The sequence below is a fragment of the Geotrypetes seraphini genome, chromosome 8, assembly GCF_902459505.1.
Source record: "Geotrypetes seraphini chromosome 8, aGeoSer1.1, whole genome shotgun sequence".
NCBI classification, from domain to species: Eukaryota; Metazoa; Chordata; class Amphibia; order Gymnophiona; family Dermophiidae; genus Geotrypetes; species Geotrypetes seraphini.
The window spans coordinates 50,430,886-50,447,747 of record NC_047091.1 but is presented as its reverse complement, the minus strand read 5'-3'; the positions used below and the strand labels follow the sequence as shown (position 1 = coordinate 50,447,747).

At 45.5% G+C, this 16,862-nt stretch overlaps 1 protein-coding gene across 3 annotated transcripts in view; it reads left to right on the top strand.

The window, feature by feature from the left end:
- The window catches only part of LTBP4 (latent transforming growth factor beta binding protein 4), a 506,304-nt gene that overhangs the window by 467,128 nt on the left and 22,314 nt on the right, over positions 1 to 16,862 (top strand). For all 3 annotated transcript variants that reach the window (XR_004540381.1, XM_033955323.1, XM_033955322.1), the window contains exons 25-28: positions 4,794 to 4,919; positions 6,247 to 6,390; positions 7,914 to 8,105; positions 16,537 to 16,599. Coding sequence is in view for 2 of the 3 variants with exons in the window: in XM_033955323.1 (XP_033811214.1) it covers positions 4,794 to 4,919; positions 6,247 to 6,390; positions 7,914 to 8,105; positions 16,537 to 16,599 (525 nt within the window). In the remaining variant the exon portion in view is untranslated. The remainder of the gene's footprint in view (positions 1 to 4,793; positions 4,920 to 6,246; positions 6,391 to 7,913; positions 8,106 to 16,536; positions 16,600 to 16,862) is intronic.

The window sequence follows — 16,862 nt, the reverse complement described above, 5'->3', positions numbered from 1 at the left end:
GTCCGATATAGACAGAGGTCCAATCTCAGCCGATTGAACAGAAGGAAACATAGAGGAAGACAAGAAAATGTAATCCAAACGAGACCAGGTACCATGGGCACGAGAGAGATGGGTATAGTCACGAACCTCAGGATGCAGAAGACGCCACGGGTCCGTAACTGAAAGAGAGTCACAAAAGTCGGAGAGGAGATGACTCTTAGAACCCAAAGAAGAGGCAGGAGAGCCAGACTTGTCCTGATCAGGATGCATTACCAAGTTAAAATCTCCCAGAAGAAGCAGAGGATCTTCAGGAAAGCAAGAGCGAAGGTGAAGCAACCGTTGTAAGAAGGCCGATTCTCCAGAGTTAGGGCCATAAACCACTAGGAAAAGATAGGAGCGACCACCCAAAGAAAGGCGAAGAAGCAAGAAGCGGCCGTCTGACGATTTATCAAGAACCTGGACTCCTATAGGCGAAGACTTGCAGACCAACACAGCAATGCCCCCATGACTACCCGAAGAGGAAGCAAATAGACCTCCCCCACCCAAGAACGACGTAACTTAAGATGTTCTGCATCAGTCAATCAAGTTTCCTGTAGACAAGCAATATCAGACCGGTAGCGCTGTAGGGCAGCAAGTATTTTAGATCTCTTGACAGGCGACGTGATCCCCCCCACATTCCAAGAGGCAATTCTAAATGGGGTACTCACAGCAGAAAAACAGGAAGGAAGCAGTGCCAGAGAAAGAAAAGCAGGTAAAAACTACCCCAAGAGCCCAGCCTCCCCCAGAGCAGCAGAAATCGCCAAAGAATTGAATAGAACAAAAACGACCAACAACAAAACATAGCAAACTTATTGAGCAAATATACAGAAGGAGGACCCCCCACCCCCAGAAACCCACCCCACCAACTCCCAGCCCACCCACCCCATCCCCCCCTTTCCCTCCAACCCACCCCCCCACTCCCCAGGAACAAACCCACCAAAAACCCAACCAGAAAGAAAACCCTTTCCCACTAACGTGGAACAGAGATAGAGGTACGGAAGACGTAGTCAGGGCCCCAAATCCCTCAATCCCAGCCACACCACAGACAAGCAGAACACCCCATCTATCAACACACACAGACAGAAGTCAAAGAAGAGAGAAGCTAAGAAGCAGAATGACCCCCGGACACGGGGAGTAACACAGCCCAGGAGCCAGCGAGCCTTAAAGGAGCACCAAGGAGCCTCCTAAGGGGGCAGGTACGAAGCATACATAGTACAGGCAGCCCCACTGGCCCAGATGTTAAAAGCGAGCAAGCACCAATCCCAAACACACAGATACTCCCCCCATCACCCACTCCCAGCCATACACACCCAATCAACACCCTAAAGAGAAACACAACCCCCACAAACATACTGCAATCCACCAAGAGGAGGCAAACCCCGAGCCAAACAGGACACCAACGCCCCCCCATAGGCATAATACCCATCCAACCCCAAAGGGCACCTACAATCAACAAAGGCCCCCAAAAACAAACAATATCCTGAACAGGAACTGGAAGATGCTAAAAAAGCAAATCCAGGTATACAACCAGAACGAGAACAAAGTGCATTTGAAACATAAAATGTAACAGGAGTGGGCCACAAAGCAGCCCAAACTCTGGGTGAGATGTAATTGTCAGCAGAGTCTAGGAGGCTCAAGGACCAAAAGAGGAAGCAAGCTGTAGCAAAGCTCAAAAAGCCAACAATGGCCAAACAGAACAAGGCCATTCAAGTAAGGGAGAACAGCTCCGGACGCCAACATTGCCACAGGGCTCAGGTAGCCGAGGAGGGTCCCGCTTCTCCCGATAAGGAATCTAAGTAGGCCTGGGCATCCTCCGCCGTTGTATACGTGTGCCAACCAGTTGGAGTCCAAACCTTCAGTTGTGCTGGATAGAGAAGCTGGAACCGGTGTTTCCTGTCAAAAAGAGCCGAGCACACCCGGGAAAAGCGCCGCCGACGTTCCTGTAATGCAGGTGAATAATCCTGGAACAGACGCACCGGAATACCCTCATAGGAGAGAGTATTCCGCTTCTGTCGGTACTGCCGCATAAGTTCAGACTTCACCGCCGAATTATGTACTTTGAAGATAGTAACTCGGGCGCATTCACAATCTTCCGTACGCCGGCCCAGGCGGTGAGCGCGATCAAGCTTCAAGGGCCCAACCCCTGGTGGAAGCGGCAACGCCAGCTGAAGCCACGACTCCAAGGTGGAAAGGAGATGCGAGTCAGGAACCGACTCAGGCAGCCCAACCAGACGGATGTTGTCTCTTCTCGAGTGATTCTCGAGGTCTTCAATCTTTGCCGCTTGACTTTGAAGCTGTGCACGCAGGGAGGCCAGATCCGCCGCTGAGGAGGAGCACGTGTCCTCAACCCCCGAGACGCGATGCTCCAGCTCCCTCGTCCGCCGAGTCGTTTCCCCCAAAAGGGATTCAAGAGAGGTAAGCTGGCTGGATAAAAGATCAAATCTAGAGTCCAGCGCCCGCACCACCGAAGCCGACAATGCCGCTATGTGAGCCTCCGACAGGGGAAGCGCGGAACCCAAGTCCCCCGCCGCCATCTTAGCCTCGGGTCGCGCTGATCGTGTCTCCCTGACCTTTCCCGTGCGGCTCGATTTGGTGCTCATAACCGGGCTGGGCGTCTGCAGAAAGCGGTCCATAAACCTCCCCGAGGTTCAGTGTAGGGCGAAAGCTAATCAAGATTAGTAAAAAAGACACTGAGGGATTCGGGGCCCCGGAGCACGAGTGAAGCACGTCTCACTCGGCTCAGCACATCATGTGACCATGGCATCTTTTATATAAAGTGCTACTCCTCCCCCTTTCTGGTGTGTCCTGTCTCTTCGGTAGAGCTTGTACCCTGGCAGTACTACGTCCCATTTGTTTTCTTCGTTCCACCATGTTTCCGTGATTGCTATGACGTCTAGGTTCTCATCCTTAGCCATGATTTCTAGTTCGCCCATTTTGCTCTTCAGGCTTCTTGCGTTTGTGTACATACAGTTTAAGTCTTCATAGTTTTGTTTTTTTGATACTTCCCCTTTTGGTTTGTTGTCCTTGCTGTCCCGCAGAGTCCTGAGACAAGGCTGCGAAGCAGCCTGTCTAGATTGCTGCGGACATTGCATTTGTTACAAGGTATTTCGGTCTCGCAGTTGGTGAGGGAGAGATGGAAAGGTAAGCGGGGGAGGGGGTGCGCGGGGGGGACAGATCGGGGCGGGGAGAAATGCTGCTGCCGGCGACTAGGGCTTATTTTCGGGGGTAGGGCTTATATTAAGATCTACCTCAAAAAGGCTTATTTTCGGGGTAGGTCTTATTTTCGGGGAAACACGGTAGATTTGCACGTTGCTCATCGATGAACCAAATTGCAATAATCTAAAGTACTAAGTACTAAAGATTGAACCAGTTTGAAACTAACTGATCTACTGTAGGTATTGTCCATCACATTTATGTAAATGATATTACTATTGTACTCCACATTTGATGTATCAAAGATAGAAAAGGTTTTCATTTATATGTTCAACATATCTGTATCTTGCCTCGTTAACATTTCTCTTTCTGTACTTATTGTACATTGTATATTAAAATTAATAAAATATTCGAACTAAAAAAAAAATCATAGATGAGTGGATGATAAATTTTTTAACTAAACAAAGAAAAAGCTAGAATATTTTTAGCCTCAAAGAGTATTTTTAATGACAAACAACTTTCTTTAAATGGGTTTAATTATTCCATTTATTCCACTATAAAAATTTTAGGAGTACAGTTAGTTCGGAACTTATTAATGTCATCTCAAGTGAACCTTGTGGTTCAAAAAGGGTTCACGATGTCATAGAAGTTGAGGTCATTACATTTCTTATTTTGACTTTAATCCTTATCAATTATTAGTACAATTTGTTTTAAGCATTTTGGATTACTGCAATGTTGTGTATTTAACAGGCTCAGAAAAACTTTCAGAAACGGCAGATAATCCAAAATACAGCAGCACGTTTGTTATTTAATTTTTTAAAAAAATATGATCATCTTTCTTTATATTATCAAAAACTTCATTAGCTTCCAGTTCAAGCTATGGCAGTAGTTCTCAAATCTGTCCTGGGGGACCCCCAGCCAATTGGATTTTCAGGAGATCCTTAGTAGATATTCATGAGAGAGATTTATATACATTGGAGGCAGTGCATGCAAATCTCTGTTATGAATATTCATAGTGGATATCCTGAAAACTCAACTGGCTGGGGATCCCCCAGGACAGGTTTGAGAATCACTGAGCTAGAGTATTATTCAAACTGGGTTGTATTTTTTACAAAACCACATTTGGGTTAACCTCTGCTTATTTTTATGATTATTTTTCCTTTCCTTTGTCGAATCGCTCTTTTGCATGAAGCTTCCCAGTTTTTTTTCCATTTATTAAGGGAATGTAGATACTATATAAGAAATATATCTCATATCTAATTTCTTATCAAGCGACCTCTTGGGCTTCACCTTTTCATCCATTAATTTTATCTTCCTCTTCCTACATGCATTTTAAAAGATTGAAAACGTTTTTGTATAGTAAATGTAGAAAGTGAAATTTGTAAGATTGCTGATTGTGTAACTGCTTTTATTGTTCAGTTTTTATTTTTGTAAATCACATAGAACTGTGAGGTATCTGTGATCCATAAATAAAATTGTATGTAATGTTATGTAGGTTACAGGTTGCTGATTGTTGCCCTCGCTGGGGAGTCACTAGCCCCTGGTTCTTGATTTCTCTCATTGCTTGAGCTCATCGGTCACCACTCTTTGCCCTGTTTGACTTTCTCCAACATGTCTTTCAGATATCAATGAGTGCCTGAACAGCAGCATCTGTGGAGAGCACGCCATGTGCCAAAACCTGATTGGTTCCTACCAGTGTCTATGCGACCAGGGATATGAGGGGGCCAGAGATGGTCGACATTGTGTTGGTATGTCACATGACTGGGGGCAGAGAGACCAGAGAAGTGGCATGTGGGTATGTCCTTGCTGTGCCAGTATTGGCACTGCCACAGAGGACTCCAAGGCTTTATGATGCTGGAGAAGACAATCTGCTTGCAAGGTTTTGGGGCCCCTCCCAAACTTCTGCCCTGAGCCCCGGTAAACAAAGATAGAATACGGTAGTAGATAAAGGCCATATGACTCATCTACACATCCATGTCAACTGCTATCTCTTTCTCCCCCTAATATGTCCTAGCACTGTCCCTGATCCGAGTGATTGAGATTATGAGTAGAGAATGATATGGGGACTAATTTTTCCTCGTTCCCGCCGGAATTCATTTTCCCATCCTGTCCCGGCAAGTTCTTTTCCTGTCCCTGCCCCATTCTTGCAAGCTCTGTCCTCATCTGCACAAACCTCAAATACTTTAAAATCATAAGTGTCTGAGGCTTGTGTGGTTAAAGCAGAGCTTACAGGAAGGGACAGCGATAAAACTTGCAGGAACGAGATGGAGATTTTAAGTTCCTGCAGGGATGGGGAAAAATTTGTCTCCCCATCATTCTCTAGTTATGAGGGCTTTGGAGCCAGTGCCTGTGTAACTTAGAATAATTAGGGATAGGAGTGAATCAGAGAAAGGTGATGTATGGGTTCTTGGAGTGGGTTCGCTCCGGGAAATTCTCAGAGGGAGGGTTCTTTGAGTGGGCAGACTTGTTGGGCCAACGGCCCTTTTCTGCCGTCATACTCTATGTTTCTATGTAGCTAGATATATAGAGCAGCTGGTATTTGTCTGTGTGTTTGTGATTCAGGAACACTGTGTGAGTATCATGAATTCATTTGTATTAGATAAAGTTTTGCTGTATACAGGATAAGAGGGGTGTAAGATAGGGTTAGAGCATCTGCACTTCAGGCTTTTACTCAGCATTGGCAAGGAAATTAAACATATTTTCTCTTGTCCCTGCAGACATGAGTGTCTTTATAATTCAGGGCCTGAGCAGGACAACATTGTATACAGGACAAGAGATGTGGGGAGGGGGTTTGCAGTGTCATCTTGGAAATGGTAAGAGGGATTAATGTAGCTGGTTTTAAAAAAGGTTTGGACAAGTTCCCAGAGTAAAAGTCCATAAACTGCTGTTGAGACAGACATGGGAGAAGCCACCGCTTGCCCTGGATCGGTGGTATGGAATGCTGCTACTATTTGGGTTTTTTGCCAGGTGCTTGTGATTTGGATTGGCCACCATGAAGATGGAATACTGGGCTAGATTGACCATTGGTCTGATCCAGTAAGGCTATTCTTATGTTTTGGTGTCTTTCCTCCATAGATGTGAATGAGTGCCTGACGCTGCAGAGTGTGTGCGGCACGGCACTCTGTGAGAACGTTGAGGGATCCTTCCTCTGCATTTGTCCCAGCAGTGCTGAGGAGTTTGACCCCATGACTGGCAAATGCACCCGGTTAGCCACTGCAGGTGAGAGCCTCTGGTTCATTTATCAGCATAACTCAGGCAGCACATGTCAGGCACAGAACCAGCTCTGCGGATGCCAGTGAACGCTGAGCACCTCCAGTATTAAGCAAGCTCCTTTCACTATGTCCAGCAAGGAGCCATTTGTTTTGTTTGGCTCTCCCATCCATTTTGAAATATTGGCACCTGTGTCATCTGGATCACTGAGGTACAAGGATGAGATACACATTCCTGCCACTTCAGTTGGTTGGCAGCTTCCACAAGGATATAGGGAGGGCTGAGTTATATTAATGCTATCTGATTGTAACAAGACTCCTAAGCACACAAGTAATTTGAGCAATTTTCTACCCTGTTAATGAAAGATTGGAAAAAGGGCCTCATCGGGAGAGGGTGTGATATTTAAAATTTTGTATGGGTTTTTTCTCCCTTTAGTTCCTGTTTTCTTTCATTCTGGCACACCTTTTAACTCCAGAAGTATTCAGGAATACAAACTTGGCTTGCCTACTATTAAAGAGAATCAAAACTATATCCAATTTCAGTCGATCTTTTGTCTTCTCATTTGTAAAAATTTGGAATGAGCTTCCATCTGAGATTAGATTACTCTCTCAAATACCATTCTTCCGGAAAATGGTAAAAACTAACTTTTTTCAGATATCTTTGATAGATTCACCTGCTTTAAATTAATGGTTAGTGTGGAGACTATTTTGCTCTCTCCACTTGATTAGGGAAATCTTGTTAACCGAGTTGAGCCCTTTTTGAGAAAGGAATTGGTATATAAAACCAAAGATTGGATTGGATTGGAAGCTGCTCCCCGGCAAGAATCATATGGGAAGAAACCCACACAGGGGGTGATCTAGATAGGAAGGGAGTGGGTTTCAGTGGTAGGAAATTTCCCCAACAAAAGCTAAATTGAGAAGAGGAAAAGCCAGACATGTTCTGTTTATAGAGGACTGTCCAAGTTCCTGGATGGACTTTTCAAATCCCAGCAGTTTGTCCGGATTTTTGAAAGCCCAAACCTTCATCTGGAAGGCCTTCAAAAAGCATTTGCGGATGACATCACATGCATCCGCGCATGCTGGAGACCTTCCATACATGGCCTGGAGATCAGGGAAAAAAGAGATGAGGCTGTTGGGGGGAAGGGCTGGAGGTGGAACAAGGCGGGGCTGGGACAGAATGGGGTGGGTTGGAGGTGGAACAAGGTGAGGCCGAGCGTCCGAGTTTGTCCGTTATTAAATATGGTAACCCTACTCTAAGCTAAACGGGAGTCCTCCATCAACATCCTTGCCAGTGGGGAGTGCTGTTTCACTATCACATTTTTATTAGTGAGGGATAGGCAAGGTCTGCAGGACTCCTCCAGGGAACCTGCCTAACCCTAGAGATTGAAAACACAGTATTGAAGTACCACCCCCCACTGGTAGCAATGCAGGTGTAGGACAGCTGTTCAGCTTAGAGGGAACAGTGGATAAAAGTCAAATATTTGGTAGGATAAATGTGACTCAGTGATAACAATGATTCTGTCCTTTCTGCAGCCCGGCCTCTCTTCCCCAGCTTCTCCCACACTGATCTCAGTGGCCTGAAGGAATGTTACTATGACCTGGAGGATGCTCAAGTATGTGAGAACATTTTGTCCCGGAATGTGACCTGGGAACAATGCTGTTGCAGCATTGGTGAAGGCTGGGGTAACAGCTGCAGCATCCAGAAGTGTCCCATCCTAGGCTCAGGTACAGTATATAAGACAGATGGTAGATCTCTTCCTCCACCCTGTACAGAGGCAGAAATTCTTCTGATACTGGTCTCTGTACCTCTTAACCCAGTGAAAGCTAGCATTCACCCTAGCCACAAACACGCACACATGCACAAAGAAAGCCTTGCATTGAACACACGATTGGAGCAATTTTATAAAGGGTGTCTAGATAGGTGCCAAGTTGCAGCGCACTGACCAGCTGATTTTCAGATCAAGGGTGATCAAGTTTCAAGTTTTATTAAAATTTTGATGTATCGCAATATCATAAATTCAAAGTGATTTACAATTAAAAACGGGGTCTCAGTTACTAACTATAACAAACACACAAACGGTACACTTATACATAGGGGAAGTGGAGAGAACTACAATAAGCATAGTAAAGTAAACAAGAAAGGTAAGTACAATGGGGGGGGGTAAGAATTTTAAAAGTGTAATAAAAAAGGGGGAAAAAAATGTAAAGATTTTTTTGTTTGTTTTTTTTATTTCTCGAGGCCTGGGACAAAGGATGCAAAAATTTCTGCAATGAATGGGTTCAAAAAGAGAATCTGGCAATTGTCTCAAAGGCATCCTTATACAACCAGCATTTTAACAATCCTTTAAATTTACCTAACAATTTTTCTTTCTTAATAAGTGCTGGTAAAGAGTTTCATGTTCTGGGTGCAGTAACAGCAAAGATCATATGTTATCATACTAAGCGATGGAATTACTAGGTTTTTGTCCTCAGATCTCAAACTTCTGGTAGGGATATATGGAATGATGGGGCTTTAGTTGTTAATATTTTTAATGTTGATAATGCTATTTTAAAGGAGATTCTATGAACAATTGGCAGCCAATGAGCTTCTTTAAGAAGAGGAGTTATATGGTCGAATTTTTTCCTATTCGTTACAATTTTTATTGCGGTGTTTTGAATTAATTGTAGGCGACTGATTTCACTGCACAACAATTTTTTGGTTAAGTCTTGATTCCTGAAAAGTTTTTGGTGATTATGACAGGTACCAACTTGGTATGCTCAAATATGGTTTTGGTTTTACTGCATCACGTAAGAACTATGAGAAATAGACATTTTTATGTTTACTGACAATAAAATATATAGTCAAGTTTACGTTTCGCACAAGCGACTAAATGAAACAGAATTAAAAGTGTTTTGCTCCCGAGTTTCTTTTATATTCAGTGTCTGGTGCATCACGTTGTAGCATCCAACAATAGTCGGCAAGCATTGACGGATTCCAATTGCCCTGGTATCGTTTCTCCATCGTAGCTATGTCTTGATGAAACCTTTCACCGTGCTCGTCACTCACAGCACCGAGATTTGCGGGGAAGAAGTCCAAGTGTGAATGGAGGAAATGAATCTTGAGTGACATATTGCACTTCATTCTCTTGTATGCTTTGAGAAGTTTGTCTACCAGCTGAATGTAGTTTGGGGCTCTGTAATTGCCCAGAAAATTGTCAACAACGTCTTTCAAGGCTTTCCAGCCAATTTTTTCCGGCCCAACTAACAGATCTTCAAATCGCTTGTCACTCATAACATGTCTGATCTGGGGGCCAACAAAAATACCCTCTTTGATCTTGGCATCAGTTATTCTTGGGAACATCTGTCTTAAATAACGAAAACCTTCCCCTTCCTTGTTCATTGCTTTCACAAAATTCTTCATGAGTCCCAGTTTAATGTGAAGAGGAGGCAAAAATATCTTTGTCGGGTCAACAAGCGATTCATGTGCTACATTTTTCTGTCCTGGAACTAACTTTTTACGGAGTGGCCAGTTCTTTCTAGAATAGTGTGACTCTCTGTCTCGGCTGTCCCATTCGCAGATGAAACAGCAGTACTTTGTATAGCCAAGCTGCAGTCCTAGTAACAGAGCAACGACTTTGAGGTCTCCACAGATATTCCAGTTATACCTGGTATACTGGACATACTTTAGTAACATTTCCATATTCTCATATGTTTCTTTCATATGTGCTGCATAGCCAACAGGTACTGAAGGATAAACGTTGCCATTGTGCAACAGAACAGCTTTCAGGCTTAACATTGACGAATCAATGAAAAGACGCCACTCTTCCGGGTTGTGATCACAACCAAAGACCGAGAACAATCCTTCAATGTCACAACAGAAACAGAGACTGTCGACTTGTGCAAAAAATTTGGTTATATCATGATGCCGGTCTCGAAACACAGAAATTTTCGTACCTGGTGATAGCAAACACCATTCCTGCAGTCTCGAACCTAGCAGCTCAGCTTTTGCTTTTGACAGACCCAAATCTCTGACCAAATCGTTCAATTCGGACTGTGTTATCAGATGTGAATCGCCTGATGAGGATGGTTCAAAATCCGGGTCAATGTCACTGTTAGAACCCTGCACTGCAGTTTCTTCATCTGGTTCGTCTAAGGTCCAATCCTCTGGTGGTTTCGGAACTGGAAGACTGTCATCATGTGGCATGGGTCTCATTGCTGAAGGCAGATTAGGATATTCAATTGACTTCTTGTTTTTGGCAGAGAAACCAGACACATTAGTCAAACAGAAATAACAGTCTGTCACATGGTCTTTCTGTTCTCGCCATATCATCGGAACAGCAAATGGCATCGTCTTTCGAGTACCTCTGAGCCAGGCTCTCAGACTAACAGCACATGTCGCACAGCAAATGTGAGGCGCCCATTGCTTGTCTTGATCACCTATTTTGCAGCCAAAATACAGATGATAGGCTTTCTTTACAAGGGCAGTCATCGAACGTCTCTGAGGCGTAAGTGTATATTCCCCACAGATATAGCAGAATGTGTCGCGGCTGTTACGACACCGACGAGACATATTGCCCGACACCAAAACGTCTATAGCATCAAGCTTACTTACTGTTATATTGCTATAGCTACTATACTACTATACTTTACTATACTGATACTATATACACACACGGACTATCTATATTAACCAAATGAGCAGGATCGGTGTATGGAAGCCACCATTATAGCATGGTGAGACAGCGCAAGCTCGTTCAGACCTGCCCAGACATGCCCAGGATGTCATCTTCCATAAAACAGCTTCCAACCTGGCTAGATTTTATGCATGGACATACCCAGGCGGCACAAACCGTTGTTGATAAGACACTTATGGGAGAAAAAATTGTTTGCATCCAAATATAAGAAAAAATCACGACAAAATTGAAGATTTCTCTGAAATGGTACGTGATGGGTAATTTTTGATGTAATATTCATGATCAGCACCCAAAATTCTATAAGAAACACCCAGCAGTGTTCAGGAAGCAAAAACTTTGTTGTGCAGTGTTTCTTTTAGAAAGGCTCCTTTATAGAGAGAATTGCAGTAATCCAACTTTGAAATGATCAGTGAATGTACAAGGACATTCAGTGAAGATGAATCCAAGAATGGATGTTTCCCACAGTTTGCTTCAAAACTTGAAATTCAGTGTTGGCACCATATCGGGCAACCGCTAAAAACTGCCATGGTTTTGTAAAAGTGGGGGTTAATCAGCACCAGTAGCAAGCAATTAGCACTCTATAATTAGCTTAAATTAAAATTAATTGGATCTTAGGTGCCTACCAGAAAGTAGGCCTGGTTCAGGATGGATATAGGGTGTATTTTGTATGTAGGCGCCTAATGTGGACATAGGAGCCAATATTTAGGCCAAGAAAACCCTGGCATACTTTATATAGGGGCACCTACAGTTCAGAGGGTCTACTTGTACTTGAGTCCACTTTAGATGTGATTCTATAAATAATAATAACCTTTTTTTCTATACCGCCAACACCCAATGAGTTCTAGATGGTTTACAGATAAGAAGAACTGGACAATCAGGATAAAAAATACAGTGAGCAAAAGACATTGATATAATTGCATAGTTATTAGACAGATAAGAATTTCTTAAACAAATAGGTCTTTACTAGTTTTCTGAAAGAGTAGTAGGATTCATATTGATGAATTAAATTATCTAGCTATGGTTGAGGTTTACCCACTTGAAAGGCCAAGGTCCTATCAAAGAACTTCTTGTAACGGCAGTTTTTTGGATTTGGAAATATAAATAAGCTAGTACAATGAGTAAACTTGATCGGTATATATACAATTCAAAATGAGAGATAAGGTAACGTGGAGATAATCCAGACAACAATTTATAACAAATGCAGGCAAATTTGAATAATATTCTGACTTCAACAGGTAACCAAGGCATTTTCTGGTAATAAGGGCGGACATGTTCTTGTTTTCTCAGCCTGAAGATTAAGCAAACTGCTGTTTTTGAATTAATCTTAATCTTCCAAGTATTGTTTTATAGGATCCCAAATAGATTATATTATAATAATCAAGAATGGACAGGATTAGCGCCTGAACTAGTAATCTGAATGGAATTGGTTCAGAAGATTGGCAGTTGCTATGTGCGGTGTTCCTCAGCACAGTGGCAAATTAAGGGGGCAGACCGCTCCAGATGTCATCTTCGCAGGGGAGGTGCCTCGTCTCCTCTACAGCCCTCCGTGTACCTCTTGAAATGTTCACTGGCATGAGCAGCATCTTCCGCTTGCTGCTCACACAAGCCTCAGCTCCCTTCTGATGTGACTTCCTGGTCGCGGGACCAGGCTGGCTGTGGCTTGGTTGGCGTAGCTGGCAAGCTGTGGGGACGTTTGCTATTTGCATTTGTTCCTTTGCATTTTCCAACAGCGTTCCTGTTTTTATTTGTTGATACTCCTGTTCGGAGTCCTGTTTTTCTATATACAGTTCTTAGTTCTGCTTGGCTATTCAGCAGACTGAGGTAATTAGGGAGGAGTCACATGATATGTACAGTTCCAAAGTTTTGTCTCATTCTCTACCTGCTGGTCATGATGAGATATATACCCGCTTGTAAGATTAACCTATGCTGGTCTGGAGAGTTGCTAAAGAATGGCCTGTTATTCAAACAAAATTATGTATTCTCCATGTGCCAGAAAATGCATTACTTCATACAGTATATGGATAAAATCCGCCCATTTAACTTGCGAAACAGCCATATTCTATCTTTATTAAAAGGGGTCAGCATGGGGTAGGGGGATATTTCTATGTTTAAAGGCATATTCAATTCCTAAGAAGGTAATTCTGTAAGAGGGTACCTAGATTTAATAAAGCACCTATTTGAAGCCAATTCCATGAAGAAAAATAAATGGCTACTTTTCTTTATAGAAAACTAACCCAAGTGGCCAAAAATGTGCCTATATTTAGGCCACAGACTCTTACAGCAGCCACAGAGCTAGTGTAAATGTTTGCACTTCTTGATGACAAAAGTCTACACATAGATAAGATTTTATTATCTACAAGGTAAATATTCAGCTGGTGGCTTTGAGCGATATTAGAGCAGTCTCTGGATTGATGCCTGGATATTCAACGCCAGGCCATGTCTGGGCATTAGCACTGAATATCCAGGTAAGTGCAGAAGGCAACACTTAATCTGGTTAAGGGCCAAGATTCAGTCCTTAACTGGACAGGTGAAACCAGATAAAGATAGGACTATACATTACGCAGTCTAGTTTGTCTGGTTACCTTGTCTGGTTAAATGTTGAATATCAGCATTTAACCTTGCTACTACTTGGATTTCTATATAAAACACATTCATATGGATTGTGTAGAAGGTAGAAAAAGCTACAGCATGAGCTTAGACAAAGCCCTCCCACCACCACAACTGTGGCTCAAGATGTTCAGACAGGGAACGTCATTGGCAGAAAAACCTCTAGTGGAGCCCACTACGGCTCTATTTTGTGCAAATAAATAGCAAGTGGTCACATTTTTAAAATATAAAAATGACTCAAAACTTATCTGTTAGTGTAATAGATTGTAAATAGATGGAAACACAATACTGGACTACCGTATTTTCACGCAAATAGCGCACACCCGTGTATAACGCGCACACGGGTATAGCGCGCAGAAACCACAATATTATGTATAAAAACTTTTGTATACCGCGCTCACGGGTATAACGCGCATGCTGCCCGACTGTCCTTTCGCCCGCCCCGACTCTCCTCTGGCCACCCCGACTCTCCTTTCGCCCGCCCCGACTCTCCTCTGGCCACCCCGACTCTCCTTTCGCCCTCCCCGACTCTCCGTGCGCTGTCCCGACTCTCCGTTTACCCGCCCTGCCCTGCCCCCCCCCGGCAGGACCACTCGCACCCCCACCCCGAAGGACCGCCGACTCCCCGACAATATCGGGCCAGAAGGGAGCCCAAACCCTCCTTGCCACGGCGACCCCCCTACCCCCACCCCGCCCGACGCCCGATTCACCCCTCCCCCAGCAGGACCGCTCGCACCCCCACCCCGAACGACCGCTCGCACGCGCTCCCACCCGCACCCGCGATCGGAGCAAGAGGGAGCCCAAGCCCTCTTGCCCGGCCGACTCCCCGACAATATCGGGCCAGGAGGGAGCCCAAACCCTCCTGGCCACGGCGACCCCCTACCCCCACCCCGCACTACATTACGGGCAGGAGGGATCCCAGGCCCTCCTGCCCTCGACGCAAACCCCCCTCCCTCCCTCCAACGCCCGCCCCCCCCCCCCAAGAACCTCCGACCGCCCCCCCAGCCGACCCGCGACCCCCCTGGCCGACCCCCACGACACCCCCACCCCCCTTCCCCGTACCTTTGCTAGTTGGCCGGACAGACGGGAGCCAAACCCGCCTGTCCGGCAGGCAGCCAACGACGGAATGAGGCCGGATTGGCCCATCCGTCCCAAAGCTCCACCTACTCGTGGGGCCTAAGGCGCGTGGGCCAATCAGAATAGGCCCTGGAGCCTTAGGTCCCACCTGGGGGCGCGGCCTGAGGCACATGGTCGGGTTGGGCCCATGTGCCTCAGGCCACGCCCCCAGGTGGGACCTAAGGCTCCAGGGCCTATTCTGATTGGCCCACGCGCCTTAGGCCCCACCAGTAGGCGGAGCTTTGGGACGGATGGGCCAATCCGGCCTCATTCCGTCGTTGGCTGCCTGCCGGACAGGCGGGTTTGGCTCCCGTCTGTCCGGCCAACTAGCAAAGGTACGGGGAAGGGGGGTGGGGGTGTCGTGGGGGTCGGCCAGAGGGGTCGCGGGTCGGCTGGGGGGGCGGTCGGAGGTTCTTGGGGGGGGCGGTCGTTGGAGGGAGGGAGGGGGGTTTGCGTCGAGGGCAGGAGGGCCTGGGATCCCTCCTGCCCGTAATGTAGTGCGGGGTGGGGGTAGGGGGTCGCCGTGGCCAGGAGGGTTTGGGCTCCCTCCTGGCCCGATATTGTCGGGGAGTCGGCCGGGCAAGAGGGCTTGGGCTCCCTCTTGCTCCGATCGCGGGTGCGGGTGGGAGCGCGTGCGAGCGGTCGTTCGGGGTGGGGGTGCGAGCGGTCCTGCTGGGGGGGGTGAATCGGGCGTCGGCGGGGTGGGAACTATGTAGGAAAACTTTTGTATACCGCGCTCACGCATATAACGCGCGAGGGGTATGCGCGGTAGGTAAAAACGCGTATAACGCGCGTGTTATATGCGTGAAAATACGGTAGATGGACCAGTGTCCCTATATGGCCGTTTGGTTGAGGATGGGCTGGGGAGAGCTTCGACAGCTAGGATGGTTTAGATGGGATGGAGTGAGCTTTGATGGAGACTTCAGTAGATGGAACCTAAGCATAGTACCGGGCAGAGCTTTGGGCTCTGGCCCAGAAATAGCTAAGAAGAAGGAAAATTTAAATTAAATCAGTAATTTAAAGAGAGGGTAAGGTTGGGCAGACTAAATGGACCATTTGGGTCTTTATCTGCCGTCATCTACTATGTTACTATTAGTCTGACTCATTATGGCTATTCTTATGTTCTCATAAGTGCCAACTCTGCCCCTAGACGGCCCACAACCAAACCAGTTTAGACTTAGGTGGTTAGAGGGGTTATTCAAGAGCAAGATCCAATTAGGTGCCACTGGATAGCCCTGCACGGGCTATTTAACCGGGCAAGAACTTCTCCCGCCTAGTTCAGTCACTTTGAATATCAACCCCTATGCGTGTTTACATGCACCCAACCCTCACCCCAGCCAAACTCTGGAACACCCACCTGCAAATACACAGTTATATGGAGGAGGCACACTTATAGAATATCACATAACCAGAAACTGTTCATGTATATGGTGGTGTTCACATAGGTGAATAAATGACTAGAACACTGGCATCATTTACGCACTAAAATTTGGTAAGTCCTTTTAGAATTACCCCTAAAGGGATAAGTTATGGGTTTAGGCTTAACTTTAAAGAGATGGTGACCGCTCCAATAGTAACTTGGGAGTGCTATGAATTTATGAACAAAGTTTAAATGCTGATGTCAGTGTGGAACTTTATATACTGGACCAATCTCTCTATCCCCTTCCTCAGACTGTGATGCATGCTTAGCCTTTGATTTGAGACCTGTTTGAGAAGCCAGTTTCATAGTATGTACTAAAACCCCTTCTTTTGTTTTCCAGTGGATTATCAGTCTCTCTGTCCTGGGGGCACAGGGTACCTGATGTCCAGTCAAGGTTTCACAGGTAGGTCTCCACACTGAGAAACGGCCTGTAATGTGATGCAATATTTATTTCCCCCAACAGGGGGTGCATGTAGCCAATTTATACAGTTCTCTTCTTTACTAATATGTAATAATGAAGAATAAAAGGGCACTTTGGGGTCTGTAAAAAGATGTTCTTCTAAAGAGGATGTAAAAGGATTTCTTTTTATGGGGGAGAGGGGGGAGACCTGGTGGGACTGGTGAAGAGATGTTCTTATAAATGGGGGTCAGGGCTAAAGCAAACAA